The sequence below is a fragment of the Stegodyphus dumicola genome, chromosome 2 (assembly GCF_044657685.1).
Source record: "Stegodyphus dumicola isolate Sdum_Otavi_A_Nest chromosome 2, ASM4465768v1".
NCBI lineage: Eukaryota > Metazoa > Arthropoda > Arachnida > Araneae > Eresidae > Stegodyphus > Stegodyphus dumicola.
Window position 1 is genome coordinate 179,514,511 of NC_140769.1, and position 23,506 is coordinate 179,538,016.

General features: G+C 34.3%; 1 protein-coding gene across 1 annotated transcript in view; it reads left to right on the top strand.

The window, feature by feature from the left end:
- Positions 1-6,802: 6,802 nt before the first annotated feature.
- Positions 6,803-23,506, top strand: part of LOC118195348 (uncharacterized) — a 32,643-nt gene continuing 15,939 nt past the window's right edge. The window contains exons 1-4 of the mRNA XM_085811478.1: positions 6,803-7,031; positions 10,787-10,955; positions 14,238-14,342; positions 19,160-19,441. Of these exons, the coding sequence (XP_085667604.1) occupies positions 6,822-7,031; positions 10,787-10,955; positions 14,238-14,342; positions 19,160-19,441 (766 nt within the window). The 5' untranslated portion in view covers positions 6,803-6,821. The remainder of the gene's footprint in view (positions 7,032-10,786; positions 10,956-14,237; positions 14,343-19,159; positions 19,442-23,506) is intronic.

Below are 23,506 nucleotides of genomic sequence, written 5' to 3' on the forward strand. Positions count from 1 at the left end.
TTTACAAAACAATGGTTCTTGTTTTCCTAGTAATTCAAATCAAGGCGTTGATGTTTCTTATGAAGATGAGATATTTTTTAGACATGTTTCTAATGAAATTAGTATATAAACTTCTTTTAAGAAATAGTCTTTACGAGAAAAATTTATGACAATGCAAGTCAGTGATCGTGGTGACTTAGAGAAAATATTCGAAGTCTGTATGAGCTGAGTTAAAAGTCTCCATTATCTACATTCGAATACATCTAAGTCAGAGAAAGTTAATCTATAGAGAAATTTTATCTTAGTATACTAAGATAAAAATTCCATTTCTTTTCTTAATTTCTGGTTCAGCGTAGTAGTGTTGTTAAATCTTCTAAATATGTAACACAATTATTAAATCAAATGATATAACTATTTAGTAAAAATTTGTTCTCAAGTCTTTACGAAGCGTTGTAAACGATAAATAGGAAAATATTTGAAAACTCAATGTTTTGCAGTGGCAGTAATGTAAAAGTGGTAATCTTCAAAGTGTTCAAAAGGTTATCGAAAAGGTACTTCACAAAAACGGTTTATGAAAACACGATAACATCACAGCCATCCGCAATTAACTTTCTCATTAAAACTGAAAATTTTATGGTTATGTTCAAAATTTGCTTGCGATGTAGGAAAAGAAATATTAAACGATTCAAAATGAAAATACTCATGCAAACTTTTAGAAATGAAATGTTCAGTATTTCAGGAAATATTCATTTAACTTGTTTACAATTTTGTTAAATAATACGTAATGAGCATTCGGACGCGGGAAAAATAACAAACATTTAATTATCTGGCGATGAATCATATTTTATTGGAAATGCAATGGCACGAAAAATAGACAAATATATCTGTATGGAAAATCTTGATGATAATTTCTGAGTGTGTTTGTTTTTAATGGAAATAGTTAAAGGCTCCTAGATCGGTAATGAACTACTAAATTCGGCCAATATTCATCAAAAATGCAGTAAGAAGTTCTCCGCAATGATAAAATATCACTTAAATTCTCTAGCTTTGTGACTCAGACATTGGCAAGACCAACGGTTGTCTGGGTAGTACAAGATAACTATGTGTTTAATAGGTTACTTCAAAGCTATGAAAGAAATAACGTTTGGGGAAAAAAATATGGACATTTTCAAGAAAAATATTTTCTTATGTTTTTTCGGTATTATAATTGTAAACAAAATGCAAAAATTAAGTATATACGTAGATAAATCTCATGAATAAAGGTAAATTAACATGAAATGTTTCCTTAACATCTATGTAAATGGAAAACAGTAATCGTAATATATTTGAAAAAATAGTTCATATATAGTGCATTAAAACTTTGCTACCAATCTATGAATTCACAGAAATCAGCGAAAAAAAGTCATTTATCACGTTTGCTTGCTTACAGTATATTTTCTTGTCGTTTTAATCTTTTTGCTTTTGAGTTGTAGTATTTCTGAATTTGAAGCTTTAAAACACAAAATCACTCTGATTTATCAACTTGCGCCTAAATGTGAAGTACAGTCAACCAAATGAAAGATTTTAGCATAAGTAAATGTACTACAGACAAAATAAAATTAAAAATTCATCATTATTTTTCATGCTCTGTTCATGAAACTAGTCCTGACTTACCCCATTCGGAACATTTTCAGAAAAAATATTCGTTTCTTGTTCATGTTTTTGCATACTCAGATACTAATTTTGTTGGAAATATGGGATTTTCTTATTCCATTTTATATTTCACTGTTAAAGTCTGGCTTGGGAAAATTGTTTTCCTTGGAAATGGCATACTTGTTCTATATGTCTGCGACTGTTCTAATAAATTACATTACTAACAAGTGTGAGTAAAATCCCTAGTTATACAGGAATTATCTTGAATGTTTCCTTAATCTGAAATGCAAAATGTAACCCATGTGCAAAAATAGAGCAAGTTTATCTTTAAAAAGTTCTCCACGAATACATCTTTTTCTCGGTCCTTACATGCTCTTCTGTATTTATCACTCAAGTTCATTGTGTACCTCTCTTTTATCTAATTTGTGAAGTATTCCTCTTTGAATACTAACATTTGAATTTGTTTAACTGATTTTAAAGTACATGTATATTTTTGTCAATGCGTGGGGAAATGAGGAACTGTGGCACTGAGTGTTCTAAGCATTCCATACTGCCTTTTTCTTAAGAGTACAGTTCAGTTAAAAGAGAAATGTGTTTCGCACTTTGTGAAAATTTTATTTACTTATTATGTGTTATGCTCATGATAAATAAAAATGTTATACATGTGCGCAGGACTGCATGGTTCCAATGTTTAATTAAAATAATGCTTTTCAAAAAAGTGTGGTCTTTCTTATGACATATTAAAAATGCGTTAAAATTTTTAAAGTTGGTGACTATAGTAGATCATTATATGGACTTTCTGTCATTATTACCTATTTTGTATAATTATTTGTGTGTAATTTTATTTATTATCTACGAGAAGTTAAATGTCATAAAAGCTGTAAAAGTTCATTATTAAGCACTGTCAGTTTGAAATTTCTATCTTAAAATTATTTGTGTTAGGTATTTTATGTTAATTACTATGTTAGATCATTATTTGGAGCTCTACTCAATATTTCGTGTAATGTATCATAACTATGTAGGAGTCATTTGTCAGGTATGATAAATCAAATTTCGTTCTCAAAAGGCTGTAAGAGTTCAGTGCTAAATAAATTATTGACAATGTGAAATATGGGTATTTTTCAGTTGAGTTACAATGAATACGTTAAAAATATTCCAAGTTAACAAATTTTTATATTCCAAATTGGGAAGAAGGCGATAAAGTTCCATTTCCATGGCTAAATATTAATTCCATGTGTATTATAGACTTTAAGTTCTCCTTCAAAAAATGTGACTATAATTCAAATTTAAAATAATACGTTACAATGTGGATATTCTTCTCTGTAGTTAAAATATAATTCAATCTTCTGTACCTTGTTAAGAGAGTTAGGCTGTGATAAGTTCAAATAAAGTAGTGTTTATAAAGTTCTGCGGTAAATGGTGGGGAATCATATTAAGAATCCGAGTGACGTTTTCACATGAAGGAAAAATCAAGGTTCAGTGTATGTTTGGTGATTTAAGTAGGATGTGTGCAAGAAAATACAAGATATTTTTGTAAAATATTTCAAAGAGTTAGCAAAATTTGTGTTAGTAGTATAAATGAATCTTACTGAATAAAAGGGAGTGTTTTGAATATATATGTATAAATGTCTGTAGAGTAAAATAAGAAGAAATGAAGTATTATTGGTACGTATCTAAACTTAACTGGGTAGAAATGCCCTATGCTTTAGTTTGAGTGAGCTTCATACCATGAAAATTTATTGTTCCTTATAAGATTTGTTTCAAGTCTGTAGGTCTTGGAAATGTGTATAAGTCTGTATTTTTTGGGGGAAAATTAATCAGAAATACAGCATGAATATATTTTATAAGTTAAATATAAGGGTAAATGTGTAAATGGAAAGTATAAAAATTACATTTGTCAGACATAGTTTGGTGAATCCTTTAAATAAAAGTAAGACGTGTAAAAGGGAATCAACAAAGTTTTGTATAGTTGGCCAAAAAGTGAATACGGTCATTGATAGTTAGTACAATGCATTAGAAGGAAAAGTTCTGAGTATCACCAATTTAGTAGTAAAAAAGTAAGAAATGTAGTATTCCAGTTAAACTATATAGAATGAGCATTGTGTATATTGCCTTAAAGTTACAGAAAATATTATCTAGTGAAGTTATATGCATGTAAATTCCAGCTAAAAATTTCAAAGACAGAGAAATGTAGGCAAGTTTACTTTTGGAGAAATGGGAATGTAACATCATATTGTATTTAAAAGAAGGGGAAAAAGTTAAGGGTAAAATAAAAATGTAACAAAAAAATTTTAAAGGAAAGGGGAAAAAAATGAAATTTACTTTTGGAAGTAAAACGCATAAGGGAAAAAACAAAAAATTGCATTTGTGTAAACAAAAACTGAGAAAAAAATTAAAATTATGAAACTAGATATTACTTTAGTAAAAAAATTAAGTTAAAAATGTAGTAACACCTTTTTTTAAATAAAAAGCGGAAAGGAAAAATTAAATTTGTAAAAATAAATATTACTTTTGTAAAACAAAAACAAAAACAAAAAAAAAAAGTTTAAACAAAAAATTAAAATAAGTAAAGTAAAAATACAAAAAGGAAAAAATTTTGGAAAAAAAACTTTTGCAAAATAAAAAAGTGAAAAGGAAAAATTCAATTCGTAAAAATAAATATTACTTTTGTAAAACCAAAAAGAAAATTAAATATATATAAAAAAATAAAATAAAGTAAAAATACGATAAGGAATACATTTGAAAGAAAAAAAACTTTTGCAAAGTAAAAACAAAATGTAAATTCATTTTTGTAGAAATAAACGTCAATTTGCGAAAGTTAGAAATAAAATTTCTGTTTGGGAAAGGAAAAACATATTAAATCAAAAATTAATAAATTAACTAAAAAAATAGTAAGAATAAGATGAAAAAGGAAAACACTGGTTGAAATAAGATAGATATTGTTAGCGAAATGCTGATCGGTTGTTAAGATTGTATACGTTCGCCAGGGCAGATGTAGAAAGCGTGAAGCGATTTCGGCATGCTGCAACGTGAAAGAGATGACGTTTGCCTGTTTTCCCCAGCCTATTGACGTCATGGCGATTTTCGCTCCAAACGGAAAAATAACAGATTTGATAACATGAAGGGCTTAGCCGAGCGGTAAAGCGCTAGACTCCCATCCCAGAGATAGCGAGTTCGAATCTTAGCCGTGGAGTTACTTTTAAAATTCAGGGAAAATAATATTAATTTCTACAAAAATTCATTAAAGGTAATAAGTAAAATAATGATGTACTAAATAGTTAAAAATAATAGTTAATAATTAAAAAGTTAAAATTAATGACGCATTAAAAATTAATCAAATAACAAAATAATATTAATCACATGTCAAATAATTAAAAATAATAAATTAAAAGTGATGTCATTCCAAACACGTAGTTCAAGATACCGTTGCCATAAACATAAAAAATAGTGTCGATGCTACAAAAAAATAAAAACTTTGAAAAGATCGTTGCCACACCATAAAAACGAAACTTTGATGATGTCATTCCGTCTACGTCATTCCTTCCATCTACGTCACTTCCGGTTGTCACGTGATTCAAGATGGCGGCGACCACTCCCCTTTTTCTGTGACGTCACTTCCGCCGGTCGGTTACCGTGGCTTACTACTCACGTGTTTAAAATAGCTACTCTACAGCAGAAATCATTTTGTGTTCTCGAATTTGTGAAGTGCAATTCCGTGATTACAGTGCAAAGACGTCGAGGTACCAAAGTGATCTTCCGAATGGGTGGAACATTCGCAGCTGGTATCAACAGTTTGTAAATAGAGGATGTGTATGTAAAGGAAAGAATCCTGGCCGCCCTCGTGTTCCCGACGAAAATGTTGCATGAATTCAAACTGCTTTCCAACGTACTCCTTCAAAATGAACTCGTCGTGCCAGCCTGGAGTTAAAACTGCCTACAACAACAATTTGGCGTGTTTTGAGACGTTGGTTGGTTATGAAGCCGTACAAGTTACATTTGTTACAGGCTCTGTGTCCTGATGACAAACGCAAATGTGTAGCATTTTTTAACGAGATTATTGATGCTATAGACAATGATAACACTTTCGCACAACGCATCGTGTTCAATGATGAAGCTACTTTTCATGTTAGTAGTATATGTAAACAAACGCAATGTTCGAATTTGGGGCCTACAGAACCCACATGCAGCCACTGAACATGTACGAGATTCGCCCAAAATCAATGTGTTTTGTGTGATATTCCGATCATCTGTTTACGGCCCATTCTTCTTTGATGGAAACACGGTTAACGGTCAGCAGTATCTCACTATGTTACAAAACTGGTTGTTTCCGAGGCTGCACGAAGACAACTTCATTTTTCAACAAGAAGGAGCAACTCCTCACTGGTGTCGCCAAGTGCGTTATTATCTGAATGAAACTCTACCGAATCGTTGGATTGGTCGTTAAGAAGCTGGAGACTTAGCATGTCTCAGCTGGCCTCCACGGTCACCGGATTTGGCACCCTGTGACTTCTTCCTGGGGGTTTCATTAAAAACAACGTTTATGCACCACCACTCCCACAGAACCTGGAAGAGGCGAAGAACCGGAACCATACTGTGACGACGGACATGCTTGCCCGAGTATGGAAGGAATTTGAGTATCGATGTGATATTGTTCGTGTCGCTGATGGAGAATGTATTGAACATCTGTAATCTGAACTTGAGAGGTTCGTTCATATATATGTAAAGTTTCATATTCGTATGTCATACAGTTTAATAAATATATGCATTCGAAATACGTATATTCTTTTTGAAACTCGCTACTTGTGTGCCTTTAAATGTGCCCCCAATACTGACTTTCGCACCATCCCAAACATGAGAAACGATTCTGACATTTACAGAGCAATGTGAGTATGATTCAAGTTATAGCATTTCTGCGTTGTTGTTTCTCTCTATCTGATAACTCCTCTGTAAACACATGCAGAGCCATTACGCTATAGAATGTTGATCATTTCTACAAAGGAAATGAAATTCCGATGAGAAGAATTAATTGGGATTTGCTTTTGGAAAAGATGCATAACTTAAAAGCTTAATAACGGCCTGATATTTGAAGGCCCACACATGGAAATTTAAGTACACGTTAAGTGTGTAATTTTACTGTTAAGTGTGTAATTTATTATACACACACAAAAAAAGTGTTGTGTCATTTTGTTCTGTAAATATTTTTTGGAAAAATGTCCTTTGAATATGCCTTATTGATCGAAACTGTTTATTCCAGCTTCCGCATCGATAACACAGACCACATCATAGACGTGAATAAGAACAACCTCCCTTTCGAATACGACCAGGTCAACATCATCTGCCCCGTCTACCCTCATTCCAACCAAGGCACCAAGTCGGAAGGCGAGGAGGACGAAGAATCCGAACGCTACATCATCTACAATGTAAGTATTCCTTCTTACAAAAAAGAAGCTTGTTTATGCTTGTATTGATATTGGGGGAAAAGAAATTAGGAACGTAATGTGAATATGTTTTAAAAGGGGATAAATGTAAGAAAAATTGTGTAAATAGAAAGTATAGAGTGTAAAATTTACCTTTGCTAGACATAATTCGGTGAATAATTTGAATAAAAGTAAAATGTGTCAGTAAAATGTGTCAAAGAGAATCCGTGATGTTTTGTATAGTATTTGTATAGAACAAGGCCAAAAGACAGATCCCGGGAGGGAGCAGGTTCGAATCCCAACTTTTTAAAATACATTGCTATTAAAATAAATAATGGTATCAGTCAAAAACAATAACAGATTAAAAAGTTAAAAATAATGATGTATTAAAAAATTATATCAAAATAATTAAAAGATAATGACTCACAATTAAAAATAGTAAAAGATCATCGCAAACACGTGGTTCAGGAAGCTGTTGATACCAAAAAATCATTGTTGACACAAGAAATAAAAACTTTCAATAAATATTATCGTTGGCACATAAAATAAAACTATCATGCATAACATCATTTAAACATGTCTCTACGTCCCTTCCGGTAATCACGTGATTCCAAGATGGCGGAGGCGGCACATCAAAAGGATATCTTATCCTCTTCTTACCCCATCAGTTGTTATATTACGTAATTACTTCCGAAGCGGCGTGCTTTGACCGTACGAGTAAGGTAGGTTACGACTTGTATGTAATAAGATCTTTTGAATGAATAAATGTCAAATGTTTAGAATTCCTAAACTCTTTCTAACGATTAAAGAAGAGAGGAATCGAAACCTCTAAATAAAAAAAAAATGAAGCCCAGTCGACGTCCATAGTGGTTTTTGTTTGTTTTCCAAAATGATTTTTTTAAAGTTTATTTTAATTAAACACAAAATGTTACCTCCGAATGCATACATGATGATCAGATTATAAATAATTGTTAACCCTGCTAGCAGATGCAAACACTATACATGCCGGCTTAAATGAAAGACTTCTGCGCGAAGCTAGGGGTTGCCAGAAAGTATAAATAAAGGCCGAGTATAACGAGACTGTTCTGGTATCCCTGTCCTTCTGCAGCTGCCCAGACATGGCTTGCTAATCACCGAAGCTTAGGGCATTATTTCTTTTACAAGTCCATCTCAACTGCAGAAGCTTCATTTTTTCACTTTTACATACGTCAGAAGGGCACTCATTCAGGAATCTGGAAAGAGCAAGAATAGTGAATGTTCTGCTGCAAATGCCAGAATAGCCAACAAAGTATCAAAATGTTCTGGTAGAATCCTGCAATCGGGTGTACTAGAAGAACATTAGGTATTAAAAAAACGAATCAAAGCATGCGAAGGCAGTGTGTTTTCTTTTCAAGAAAGTACATTAGCGATTACTTCTTGTGATTGGTTTCCAGCGATTATATGTAGCGATATGCTTACCTGTGTAATCTACGGCGATTATTTCAACGACCTCTGTCTTCTCGCAGCCTAGTTTCTTGGACTTTTAGTGCATTCTTCGTATAGCGTATTTCTTCTTTCGTACTTCCGATTTCTTCAGATTCACCAGAACACACCAAGCTAAAGAATTTCGAGTCATCGAACCGATTTTGCATGCACAAAAGGCAAGCAAAGAAGCGAAAATCTGCAGAAGCAGCTAAAAACTAATTAAATTTAAATTTCTTGGCCAAATAGTTCTGTCTCGAAGATCTTTTAGCCATGGGAAGTCGTTTAAGTGTTTTCCCAGAATACGATTAAGAAAAGAGAAAAGACATTTGTAGGGTTGCTGTCTGTAAGCTACTAAAAGTTCTTCAACCCTATACTAAGACTGACAAGCGAGTCATATCGCTCCGTCTTGAAACTAAAACTGAGCCTTAAAAAGGTTTAAACAACCATTTTATTAAGAGCTTTAAATGGAAAAAAATGCACGATCTGTGCTTACAATTTAAGTTATCCCTACTTCCAGGATATTACCTAAAAGAAAATTCTATTTACAATTGAAATAATGACTGCAACAGAGTACAATCCAAAGGGCCCAATTAAGCGTTGACTCAAGTTCTAAGTGCGCAATTTACTTCGCTAGCAAATTGGCTAATTTCCTAGAGCTTACATACAGCATTAGCCATACGGCGGCTGGGGGGATAAAAGTACTACTATGAGCGCCATAGCCGAAGCTCTCTGTCACCAAAACTTTAAAAAACTCCAGCTTGAGTGTTCGTAATTAATTTATATCCCAATGAGAGCTAATGAAAAAAAGTAATAGTACAGATCCAAATCATAAGAAAATCAGATAATTAACTTAAACTCTACATTATGCGAACGTGAGAGATTAAAAGATCCAGAGTCTCATTTTAGTTAACTGTGTTTTGCTCAAAGGTAGATACTTTATCCACTTAACTTCGTCGTCGTTTCCAGGGTATGAAGAATGTTCTTAACTAATTCAACCCAAATTTCAAAGGCAAAGGAAAATAGATCCACCACAAAGCACTTCAGTTTTTTTCAAAGGATGTCGCAACAACATTTCCATTCCAGTTATGAATTAAAGCCTCATTTAAAGAGAAGCTTGGAAAAAATTAATAGAATCAAGATTAGCAAACTTGTTGGTAATAAGTCACAGTTCGATTTCATGAAGTTTTCTCATGTATGCACAGTATACATAGTATGCTTAATGTTTTCTGTGACTGTAGCTAAGACTGAAGTCCCCAAGTCTCTATTTACAGCCCTGCTAATAGCTAAGGATTTCTTGCGTCATCCCGAGTGGCAGCAATGTGTGTGAAGCGGTTCTTCCTTATTGCTGATACGCATGTATTCCATACTCGCAACATGTTGTGGTTTTGGCGATTGTGATCGCAAAGAACAAAGAACGAGTGGTGAGTTTAAGTTTTCCTTGAGGTTGATGGTACTGCTGTTATGCTTCGACTAGCTTTTAAAGACGATGCTTTGATATTGTTAGTAAGAATATAGTCGGTTGGAGTAAATCAAAAGAGCTTTTCTCGACCCCACTATATATATAGACATGTCAGATGGGAACTGATAAAACTTGGCTATCCGTCAACGAACAAAAAGGAGACAAACACTGAAAACGTTCGATTGATGTTAAGGAGATCATCCAGAGACTGTTGACCAGATTTCTGAAGAACTTTGTTCGTTCGACAGTTCTTGAAGAAGAACATATTGTTTGCGTCGCACCCATGCTACTCGACGGATCTTGATTAGTGCAACTTTTTTCTATTTCCGCAGAAAAAGAAAGCTCTCAAAGGGAGGTAGCTCAGTAATGGGAATGAGATATGCCTTGAAGAGTAAATATTTTGAATTAAGACCTCCAGAATTTCTTATATCTCTCCAGCAGTGGACAAAATATTTGGGACAAATGTATTCACTTATGTAAGTGGTTCAAAGTTACTCGTTCCATTACTTTGAGAAGACTAAAATATGTAAACGTAAATTTAAATGTCATTACTCCGTAATAATCCATTAACCTCCTCATATGCGATTAATTTATATTTGAAATTATACATTTTACATGCACGTTTAATAATAGTATTATTCTGGCTAATTCAAGCAAATTTTCACTGCGTATTCCTGTTATGATGTAATACTCGTATAAAGTATTTTTCTTTATTCTAAGACTAAAATTTACAGGTAAATAGACAGTACTGAGTAGACAACTGATATCTGATGTTTGACTCTTATTATTCGATAGTTTCCATAAAAGATTGGCATTAACCATATTTCTGTTCCAGGTGTCCAAAGAAGAATACGACTCCTGCAGGATCACCAACCCTAATCCTCGGATCATAGCGGTCTGTGATAAGCCCAACCAACTGATGTATTTCACCATCACATTCAGATCCTTCACGCCGCAGCCTGGAGGACTGGAATTTCTACCTGGCCATGATTACTACTTTGTCTGTAAGTATAGTTTCAAAAAGCAGACGGCATTTTATCATACTTTTTGCTTACCAGTCCCCCCAGTTTCTAAGAAGTTTAAGAAGATATACAAGCACATTCGATATGCTGACGATCATCGGCGAATACCGAAGAAATTTCCTCTTACCTCTGGAGTCGAGTCATGGTCTACTGGTCTAGTTGACGGTGACACTTGAGTCTAGTTGCTCACCCGTAATCAGTATCAAATTTTATGATAATTTTATAATGCGAAGTGCTGATCGTTTAACAGTGTGAATAGCTAGTAGCAGTCTCAGGTGCTACCTCAGGTTTCTTGGTCTGTTATCATTTGCTCGTGTTGCCATCTGTTGATACAGATGGAAAGAGCGGCACTAGAAAACTTTTCTGTCCTTGACAGATTAAATGACCTTGGGGTTCAATGATACGTCTCTTACGTCACAAAAGGTTTACCTATGTGATAGTTTCGGATATTTCAATTGTTTCGTGGTGCAAAAGTCTGGATTGCCTGCGGGATCGACACTATATATATATATTTTTTTTTTTAAACTGGATTGGATCATATCTTTCCGAACCAGTTCATCAGAAGTCTGATTCAAAATAAAACAGCAACTATGGCGAAAAACATTCCCAAAGAAAAGTTTCGGTCCAAAATCCAGTTCTTGTGTTCCATCTAATGAATTCTAATTTATTTTCGTTGGAAATTAATCACTTAAGTATTTTCGAATTATTATAAAACCCTCATTTAGCACCACTTTTTTCTTATACCTAATATTAATTTTGCAAAAGGTTAAAAATGCCAACTGCCTCAAAACACGTTCATTGTGTATCTTTCATAATTATTCTTCATTATTTGAAAAGGGCGTTGTTCTTCTGGAATTTTTCTGCGTTTACCAAATAAATATGAAATTTGATTTTCAGAAATTTTTATGTTAAAAATTTCATACTGTATAAAAAGAGGTTTTTTTTGGGGGGGGATTTACTTAATTACCAAATAAATATGAGATTTGATTTTCAGAAATTTTTATGTTAAAAAAGTATATAAAGAGTTTTTTTGGTTTACTTAATTATAGCAAAGCAGGGAGGGCTGTTTGCCTAAGGGCTGGGATGCCTTCGTGGAGGGTTTTCTAGGGAAAACTGGCTCGTGTGCGCGTTGCGCATGGGAAAGCCACGAGGGCGCTCACGCAGCTGGCCCGTTCGCCTGGAATCGAGCTCGGGTCAGGGCTGCATGTGTTCAGCGACTTTACCGCTCGGCCGCTAGTGGGCCCAGAAAGTAATTTGGAAAGCAGGTATTGAATATTTAGAAAGTTGTATTTAAAATTCCAGTTTCTTCTCTAGGTCTTTCAGGTTACCAAGGACATTACCAAAGCATATTTTCCAGTGGCTAGTTTCTATCTGTCAAATATTTTTTGACACAGGTTGCAAAATCTGAAGCTGTACTACTATTAAAAAAATCAATAAGACTTAACCTTTTTGGTTCAATGTCCGCTGGACAGCCAATCTAGATTTAATAATATTAATTTCTTAAAAGTTCTTGGATTTTCTGATTAATAAAATAATATCGGTTTTACGTACAAATCTTCTCTTAGCTGCAAAGAAGCTAAGAGAAAATTTATAGGTAAAATCTGTCTTTGATGGTTTTATGTCCAGGTTCACTTTTTTTATTAATCTGTCTTTGATGAATTTATATCCAGGCTCACTTTTTTTAATTAATCTGTCTTTGATGGTTTTATGTCTAGGCTCACTTTTTTTATTAATCTGTCTTTGATGGTTTTATGTTCAGGCTCACTTTTTTATTAATCTGTCTTTGATGATTTTATGTCCAGACTTACTTTTTTATTAATCTGTCTTTGATGGTTTTATGTCCAGGCTGACTTTTTTCTTGTTACGTTAAGTTCTGAATGATAACATTTCCCCGAATAGATTAGTTTTGTCATGCGTGTGGTTGATAATACTAGCATTGTTGTTCTTATGTTGTTCTTCAGATTCGTTATGCCAAATATTTTTCAGCAAATACGAGTGTCTGCTGCGAGGAACTTCCGTTGTGCGAGGCATCTCTGTATTGAAAGAATTATGTTCAGTATTTGTAATTAGTGATAATGAATCAGTGGCATATTTATGACGTGGATAATCTTCTTTACCTGAACGTTAGGGGCACTCACCTTAAGTCGCAGAATGTTTACTGTATTATATATATTTTTATGCTTTTCTTGGAATCCGGAAAAGATTCAAAAAAAAAATTATTGATCTAAGAGTCCCTTAGAACGTAGGATGCTTTGCGATTTGTCTTTACGTTCGCCTGGAATCGAACCAAAGTTAGAGATGTCAGTGCTCAGCAATTTTACCGCTCATTCGCTAGTGGGTCTATATAAAAAAGATAGAGGGGGGGGGTGATAAGTCGCTTTTTATTCTCTCTTGTTCTTTTCTTCTTACCCTGAAAAACTGGCAAGAATGTAAAATTTCCTCGTGGTGAAAAAACAATGACTGTCAAACGATGCCGATGAAATCGAAACATGAGGCTTGTTCTCAGATTTATAAACATGTAGAGTCCACTTGATTCACTCCTGTATGAAAACTGTAAGAGTAGTAACTGCACAGATGACCTGTTAAAAGTACTTTTTATTAACTCTTTAAAATTAACAGTGCGTCAACTCGACGCTAATAAAGTACGCTTCTACTCGGGTGGTAACTGAAATCAAAGAACTAACTAAAGATTTGTACAAGTCTTCGAACTAAACTACAGGGCTCAGAATAATTCCTGTTCCTTAAACCTCCGTCTAAAACTAGTGAGAGCAAGTAAATGCAATTTAAGCCACGCGAACCAGCAATAACTCTGGGGAGCAGATGCTTAAGCAACAGAGGTGACGGCAATAGCCTAACTCTCTCTCTCTGTTTCCTACTGAACCTCGGTTTTTAAACTCTTTCTTCAAGGTAGAATTTGCATTCCTTCACACGCACTACCAAATTTTAATATTCTGGCACTGACAACTATAGGAAACTATAACAAATTAAATAAATTGGTTATTTAAAATAAATATAAATCCCTACAAACAAATATCAAATTCATTCAGTAAGAGGCGCAGGCAGCATTCTTATAACGCCAGCCATTTGTGCTGGACTATATACGAATCTTGTTAAGCTGAATTTCGATGAAATGCACATTAGGAATGCATTTGTATGCTCCATTACGTCTTTGTTTATTAAGTCATGACATCAGAATTATGTTATGAATGACTTTAAATATTTTTTATACTATGTTAATTTTTACATCCTTTTCCCCAATTTTAGCCACATCGACGGGAGATCTGGCTGGACTTCATCAGCGTGTAGGAGGAAGATGCGCAACTCACAATATGAAAGTGATCTTCAAAGTGTGCTGTAGCCCTTCAAAAGGTAAATCTCTCTGCATATCCGTAAACAACTAATATTTTGTAAATGAGTTCCAGCAATAATTCTGTGGTATCAAACCCAGCATTTGATATAAGAAGTCCATAAGCGTGCAAATTCTAAAACTACGAATGGAATAGATTTTGAAATTGAAATGTTTGTTTTGTTATTTCCGGGGAATAGGTGAAATTAAACAGTTGTTTTTAAAACTTCCTTACAATAGCTAAGTGATCTACAGAAGAAGCTTTCTTGTTTGAATCACAGTTTGAAGGTTCATTTACTTCCTGAAAACTTTAAATACATTTCACATACTAACAGTTGACAAATCACGTGACAAGTGAATAAAAATTACAATATAACATACTTTCACTGTATGAATTAAATAAAGATCTATGCAGATGAGTTTTTGTATACTTTGAATATTTGGAACAGTAGCGTTGCTGAAAATTTGTGCAGTTTTACCTATTAGTTGTTTTATGAATATTAAATCATTCAAACAGTATCAGTATTATTTCGTATATGTAAAATATTGGATGTGAAAAATTTGCACGTTTTTTTTTTTTTTTTTTTTTTTTTTTTGCAGTGTGAATTTACTGTGAAAAACTCATGAAACTTTTATGGAAAATACTCAAATATATTTTTACTCAGTTCTCATTTATCACGTTCTATTAAATTAAATTTTCCTTTTCACAGTTTATTCTGACTTACAACGGTTCTTGTAAAAATATCTTCATTTATATTTAATAGGCCCGGTGGCGCAGTGGCTAGCGCATCGCTCAGCAGCACCACAGGTGCGGGATTCGATTCCCGGGCTGGGCAAGGTCGACTCAGCTTTTCACCCCTTGATTTCCATCATTTGAGTCGATAAAATGAGTACCAAGTTCGCTTGGGGACTAAACACTGGGGGTCCTGCAACAAGCTGACCATTTGTTCAGGGCATATGCTTACGCAACCTGGGGCCCACGGTCAAGAAAGCAGATTTCGGGTAATGCAGGCCTTGGCCCATTAGGGCTGTTACGCCACTGAGTTTGATATTTAATTCTGAAAAAATACTTGTACAGAAAAAATATTTATAATTTTTAAGTCCAGGTTTTGTTTCAAATTTTTCTTTGCTGGTTAAATTTTTCTGAAGTAACTTTCATTCTGATCGCGTACCAAATATACACTTGGTACTCTAAATTTCGTATTATTTTATTCTTAAACGACCTGATTATTTTAAACGCGAACTGAAACTATACTATGCAGCACATTACCAAGAATTATCCAAAGCAAGATTTCGACAACATTCATTCTGAAACTTAAGCAAGCTACATAGAATCTCCGGAAGTAAATAGTAACAGTTTGTCACACTACTTCAGTGAACATTTCGCTGGAGTAAAATAAAGACAATATTTTTTAAGCTTGAAAGTGACTTGATTTTCAATGGATGCAAATAAACTCACCAATAAACGAGTCGTAGCCAAAAATATCAGGTGATATGCTCCAGGTTCTATTCCTGGCAAAACTGCTTGAGATTTTCATCTTTTTCCTCATGTATGAAGTAAATACGGTGCAATTTCCCTCAAAACGTTCTCTACAAAGGCGTCCTTTCCATAAACACATAAAGCTTTTTATAAGCTTAAATGTACTTTACCATAATTAAAATAATCCGACACTTACGGAAACTAATACGTTTGTTGTCAAAGCGTCACAACGAAACAAATTTATGCCTATACATTAAATTATACTTTTTTTTTTTTTTTTTTTGCTTTTTGTTTCATTGACATAATATTTTATTTATGAAGGATAATTTACATTGTGTAAGTTCAAATATAAGATTTCCAGGAATAAAATCACCAAACACTACGAATGCATTCTACAGCTGGAGCTAAACAAAAGACGAATGCCCCATTGTCTTCCCTGTGCACACCTGTGGTCATTACATAAGAATAAGAAAGTATAAAATTAGTGACATTAAAAATAAAAGAGCATTAGACATGCCACATTATACCTCACTTCGAGTGTAATAAGAGATCGTATTTGGCAAGCCAAATAAACTGTGCAACAGGTTTCACAATTAACGTATTTTTTCGCTTCTTCACCCAGCCGAAAATTATAACTTTAAATTCACCCACCAAAAGTTCACCATCATCTTACCAAAAGTTGTAAATCTAAATTTCATCAGAGTTTTTAGTTGAACATCTCAATCATTTTCTGAATTCATCGTAAAAAAACAAAATGACAATGATCAAAAAGAAAATATTTTATGAATTCATAAAATATTTCAACAAATAATACCAACTAAAAAAAATAAAACCAACAATGTTTAGTTTTTCGATACAGAAAATTTTCTCGACTCTGAAAATGGAAGGTCTTCTAAAGTAAATTTGCATGAAGTTCCTTGAAGAGATATTAAGGCGTTTTAAGATGAAATATTCTTTTATGTCTAATTTTTAATTTTCAGACTAATAGAACTCAAAAGTCTAGTATTGAAAAATTAACAATATTGGATTCTGAGGTGGGGAAATGAGACTGATTTTGTATTAGAATGTTACTTGCTTTTCATTTTCTAAATCTTATTGAATAAAACAACTGTGGATGTCATGGTAGAGATAGGTATTTACTGAAGATTGTAGTAGAACTAATAAGGGTTAAGTATTCGGCTGAACAAATGCTGTGCAGTTTAACAATATTAGTTAAGGATATATTATGTCTCCTTCCTTCGCCAGCAGCTACTGAAAGAATATTTCTAGCAATGACAATAAATAAAAATATGATAAGAAATCCAGTGCAAACTTGGAGAATAACTCCTTTTGACAAAGAGAAAATTAAAATATTTTAAAATATTTTCTCTCTTCTTAACGCATACTTTCGTGGTGTAATTGTAGATATTTCTGGCTAGCTATCAGGAAGTCCGGAATTCAAATCCGAGCGAGCTCACTGCAGATTCTTTGTGCTTTCTGCTTCGACAAACCTAATGATTACTTTCGTCTACGAAACATTTTACTATGTCTTAAGGGTAAATTTAATTAGTTAAGCAAAATCTGCTAAAAATAATGAATAAATACCTCAGTGTTTTTCTTGCACGTAGGAATGTTTATAATTAGCGTATTAAATAAAGGAAATATCTGTATGTTATTATGTAAGAAATAAATAAAATGTCTGTTTCTAAAGAAAAAATTTAATAACTGAACATATGAGCTCCATATATGATTACAGTGAGGTGAGGATTCACTTTTCCCTTTTTCATATTTGTCGGATACATATCAGTTTAGCTGATTTAGTTGAATTCATCTTTGATGATAAGATAGTAATATCGCAAAAGCCCTAAAGAGAGTGAAGGAAGAGCAAATATATATTTTTTTCTCAGATCTAGTACATTTTTCTTGCATACATTTGTACGAAACATTTTTTCTCGGTGATCACCCTGTTTATAGGTCATATTCTGCTTATATCTGACTACAGAACGCGTTGTCTAAGCCTGGTAACTTCAGTCCATTGTTCTGAGATACCCTATAGATCAGGGGTTCTCAACCGGTGGTACGCAAAGAAGCAAAGTATTTTTACTATTAAATTCAAAAATTAAAACCACAACATCTTGGTTGAGCTTTTTCTCTAACACTCGTAAATTTATGCCATCTGAGCGTTGTTCAAGAGTGGTGGTGGTAGTAGTACTTTGTATTGGTGGTACTAAAGGTTTTCAATTTTTTTAGATGGTACACGATAGTCAAAAGGTTGAGAACCGCTGCTGTAGATAATTTTCCGCTTACATGATTATATGTGTAAGTAAATTAATAAAAAAATATATAATTTTACAAAAATTTTGAAAGGATTTCTAAATATAACTGTGTTTTTTAAGCTTTTTTAAACCTATAATCAAAAATGCACTTTTAAGAACCTGTAAGAAAAGTGTAATAATAGAATTGAGAGTAACTGGCAAAATTCTCAATTTGGTGAATAACAATAACAACTTTCGTAAATAACGACTCCAAATTCCTAACTGTACTTCTGAAATCTTGAAAATTTATGCAGTCAAATACCAAATGTTTTAATATACCTCAGTTAGACTAAATTATCTTTGTAAAGAAAACAGGAGAAAAGGAAACTCATATTAAAGAATGGGAAATGGAAGTCAGGTAAGAAAATATTAATTAGTAATCAACAGTTATTCATTACTCATCTTCTTATCACTAAGATTTCGTCTCTAAAAATTATACAAAAATATTTCTCCAGTTGACGAGATAAACATTTTGAAGCCCCATAACACTGACTATTAGATAAATTTTTAATTAACGCTTTTAATTCTAATTAAACTCTTAAAAAGTATATAAGCGCACTTCTGCATTTATCATTACCTATCCCCTTACTATGCTTAACAAAAGACGTTATATGTCCGTGGTAACAGTAATAGTTAAGGCAAGAACAGCACAGCAATGGGTAGAATTACTTACCGCAAAAAGTGAGAGAATGCTATCATGTCTAAAAAGCAGAGAAATTTATTGTTTAATAGTTTTTAACGCCAAACAAAAATGGAATTTTTCCTGTTCAATTACTTTCAAATGCTACTCCATAGCTCAAGACAGTCTGTATTAATAATAATAAATTACATCTGAACCATTCATAAAGCAATAAATGCAACAACTCTAATTTAGTTTATGGATATGTTAATATGTTTATATGTAATAAACATTTTGGCGATATCAGTACCGGTAATGGTAATTTACATGGTTATTAGAGAAAACACTAGTAGACTGAAAAGCATTACGTGTCCCCAAAATGTAGGAACTTTTATTTTGTATCGTTCTGTAATTTCTGTGTTCTGAGTTTTTTTTTCAATTGCGCAGGCACTTCATCGAGTCATCAGACGTCGACAGTCAATGTGTCGGTGCCCGCCTCTGCGGCCCCTAACAACTTGCACAAAAATACATCTGCCCGACCCGCAGAAAATAAGTCTTTCGATAGGAGTCATCTTCAGCCGGCGAGCGTTCCCCCTTCAACCTTGACCACTGCTCCAAGGTGGGTGCTGCCTGTGCCTACTTCTCGCATGCCTCCACATTATCCGAGGCCCTACGAAGTGCCCATCGAAGATGAGATGGACAAATCGCCACCTAGTGATAAAATAAAAGGTATGTCACGTATTTTCTAACTGAAAATCATTAATCTGAAATGAGACTGAGTTTGAAAAGTATGTGTTAAACTTGTTTCCGTATTTCCTTGTCAAAAAATAAAAGACAATATGGATTTTATTTAAAAGTATTTAGATGGTTTCTAAAATAAAAATTATTATATTAAATCATCGTGATTTTATGTTGTGCAGTTAGTGATAGTACCTGTGGAAGCTAAAGAATTCTGAAACACATTCGGCAAGGTTATACTCTGTATACTTTCTCAAGCTATAATAAATGACATGCTTTCTTCGTTACATAATGATCCGGGTATTTTGAATGTTTAAATTTCTGTTGGCAGTTTTGAAGATTGATGCATCAGTATGACAGTTGCTGTTAAATTGTTGTTACTGATGTTAAGCCACTAAGAACTGAAATTTTTATTGCAGAGAATGTAATATACTAGTTTACAAAAATTAAAGAAAAATCACAAAAATTGCGATAATTCGTTCAAAAATAAGCCAGTCCGTATAAAATGTGAATATGTTGTCAAATAAGAATTGTTGAGTAAAACTGCGGTATGTAAATTAGTGGCGATGCTATCAAAATACGTCATCTACGAGGAGCATAAAATTACATGTTTCAGAGCAAGCCTGGAAATTTCGCTATGATACTGAGATAAGAAATATGGGATAGCCAATTTGAAACAAGGATCTCCAGGCTCATTTGCTGAAGAATTTCGATGTAGAGCCACTAGGAGACTTAGAGACAGGACAAAGTCAGACAGAAGTGGCCAGATGGGTAAATGTGAGACCTTCTGTGCTTAATAGACTTTGACAATAATATCTAACTACAAATTCGACATCCAAGGAGGTTCAGCCAAGGACGACCAACCGATACGACGAGCGCTGATGACCGATATTTGTTGTTATGCGCACGAAGGAATAGAACCTCAACTTTAACTCAACTTAAATCCTCCCTTGCTTGCAGCCACTAGAAGGTTGGTTTTAACGTGTAGTATAAGGCTTCATGAAGGTTCCTCCACAGCGATATTAGGCGTTATTTGATTTGGAGAGAATCTGGAACCCGTTATCATCAATCAAACATCCGTAAAAGAGATGCATACGGAGGAGGCGGTGTGTGTGTTTGGGGTGATATCTCTTTGGGTGGACGCACAGACCCCCATGTCTTTCCACGTGGAACCATGAACGCTCAGGCATATAGAGATGACATCTTTGATTCTTATGTGCACCCTTATGCCGGTGCATTGCAACTGTTTTGTAAGAGTAATGGTCTCACTTCCTACAGAACTAGTAGACTGCACAATTGACAGCATCGTACATCGTTGTATGTGTTGTACTAGGGAAGATCATACTGTATACTGAAGTTTCTAGGGGAGATCATACTGCATACTGAAGATAATTTTCCTACACCAGATTGACACATCCGATTTGTTCATTTTATGCATAACTAAATTCTGTAACCTCTCAACCTCTCAACCCTCTCTGCCGAAACTCTTAATTAGCTAAACATACGGGCGGCGCAGCGCCCTCTATCTCTTTTTTCTACATCACTCCCCACCTGTACTCTTTAACAAGAGTACACAAACTTACTTACATAACAATATCAACATTAATTAATAATGGATTAATACTAAATGGTATGACATATATAAATGAATAATATAAAAGAATAATCTATACTAGTATATCAAAGCCACAAATGAACATAATAATTAATAATATAATAAAATAATATCAAAAGTTCTAAATTAAATCTCGAAAGGATATAACATCTGGATCGATCTTCTGAATTGTCCTTTGGGCGTGCGAACGAGGCACGCTCGAACATGTCCATCTCTTCCTATAATCACGTTTTCAATTACACCCATGTCCCAAAGTAGTTTGGATTGTTTTGGTCCTTCTACCAACACAATGTCTCCAGTCTTAATGTTCCGCTCAGTTTTAGGATTAGCAAAGTTATGCGCATTTCTAAGATGGAGTAAATATTGCTCTTTCCACTTGATCCATGTTAATTTTAAGAGCTTAGATTGGTAAAGCTTCCTTCTGGTTAAAGTCTCTTTGTCGGATACTTTGTTAAAAATTTCCAAGAAATGCTCGGGAAAGTTAAATGTACCACGTCCTGGCAATAAAAACTGTGAAGGTGTGAGCGGGCGAGGTTCACCCAGCTCGTTGCTCTCGCATGTTAGAGGTCTATTATTTAGCACACACTCGAGTTCAGTTAATATTGTAGAGAGCTCTTCGAAAGTCAGTAATGCTCTCCCTAAGATTTTCTTCAGAGGTTCCTTGATGCTTCTCATCAAACGCTCCCAGAACCCTCCCCACCATGGGGAACGCTCAGGTATGAATTTCCAGGTTACCTCTTTGGATGTCAAGAAATCACTCACACTTGGATCTGCTTTGATTCATTTAAATCCTTTAATTATTTCACATGTGCTGCGGAAATTCTTCGCATTATCTGAATAAATCACTTTGCAGCTCCCTCTTCTTGCTAAAAAACGTCGTAATGAAAAAATGAAACTTTTTGCTGACATATCTAAAACCACTTCAATGTGTACAGCACGAGTGACGGCGCATGTAAATAAGGCTATGTACACCTTTTTGTGGTTACCCGCTTTTTCTCTAATAGTAACTGCTCCCGTTAAGTCGATGCCTACAACTGTGAAAGGATTACTTTGGACTACACGATCTCTGGGTAACTGACCCGTTAACTGTTTGGCGGGCTTCACTGCAAACTTTTTACACACCAGGCAAGCGTTAATAACTTTCTTTACTACTTGTCTTCCTTTAGGTATCCAAAATTTATTCCTGACTTTGGACAATGTTGCCATGACTCCTGAATGGAATACTTTTATGTGTTCACTAAATATCACTAGTTCGGTGAACTTCGTTTTGGGCAGAATAATGGGATGTTTTTCGTCATCTATTAATTCTGCTTGTTCCAAACGACCTCTGACACGCAAAATACCTCTACTTTCCAGATATGGTGCTAAACTGTAAAGCTTAGAATCTGGTGTTATTAGATTATTCCTCTCTAGTTGTTGAATATCCGAAAAGTAATTCGCTCTCTGTACTTGTTTTATCCAGTACTCCTCAGCTTCTTGGATCTCCAATACAGTAAGAGGACCTTCTTCACAGGCACGTTTTCTTAGCTTGGTGACAAACCGCTTTACCCAAGCTGTAACTCTCAACAATTTTTCGAGACTGCTGAATTCGGTAATGTCTAACGCATTTTCTTCTTCTGGAATAGTCACCTGAACATAAGTGCTTAAACGTTCCAAATTTTGAGTATCAGTTTCTACTTTAAACTTCTGCTCAGGCCATTGATCTTCAGAATCTTTCAACCATGATGGACCATGCCACCAGTTATTATCTTTCACCAATGCATTTGCTGTTTCACCACGAGTTAATTTATCTGCTGGGTTTTCCGACCCTGGACAATATTTCCACTTATCAGGCGAGGTACAGTCTTGTATTTCTGCAACTCTATTCGACACGAACTGCTTCCACTCACGCGCTGACCCCTTTATCCACCACAAGCAAATTTCGGAGTCCGTCCACAGAACTAACCTACCTACCAAATCCTGAAATATTTTCATTAAATATTTTCCTAACCTAGCTGCAATTACAGCCCCCATCAATTCCAACCTAGGGAGGGACAACTTTTTTAACGGAGCTATCCTACTCTTCGACATTATAAACGACGTACATACCTCTTCTCTCTCATTCTTATATCTAAAATATGCCACCGCTCCATATGCCACTACTGACGCATCACTGAAAATATGAATTTCAACCGACTGACCTTTACTTAGAACTTCTGTAAAGTAGTACCTCTCTATTTTCAACGCGTTTAATTCCTCAATTTCAGCGCACCACTTTATCCATTTGCACCCTAACTCCTTTGGCAACTCTGCATCCCACTCCAAACCTCTCTCCCATATTTCCTGCATCAGTCTCTTAACTCGCACCACAAATGGAGAAATAAATCCGACTGGGTCAAACACCTTAACTGCTGTGCTTAACACCGATCTTTTACTATTTCTCAACGATTCCAAACTACTCA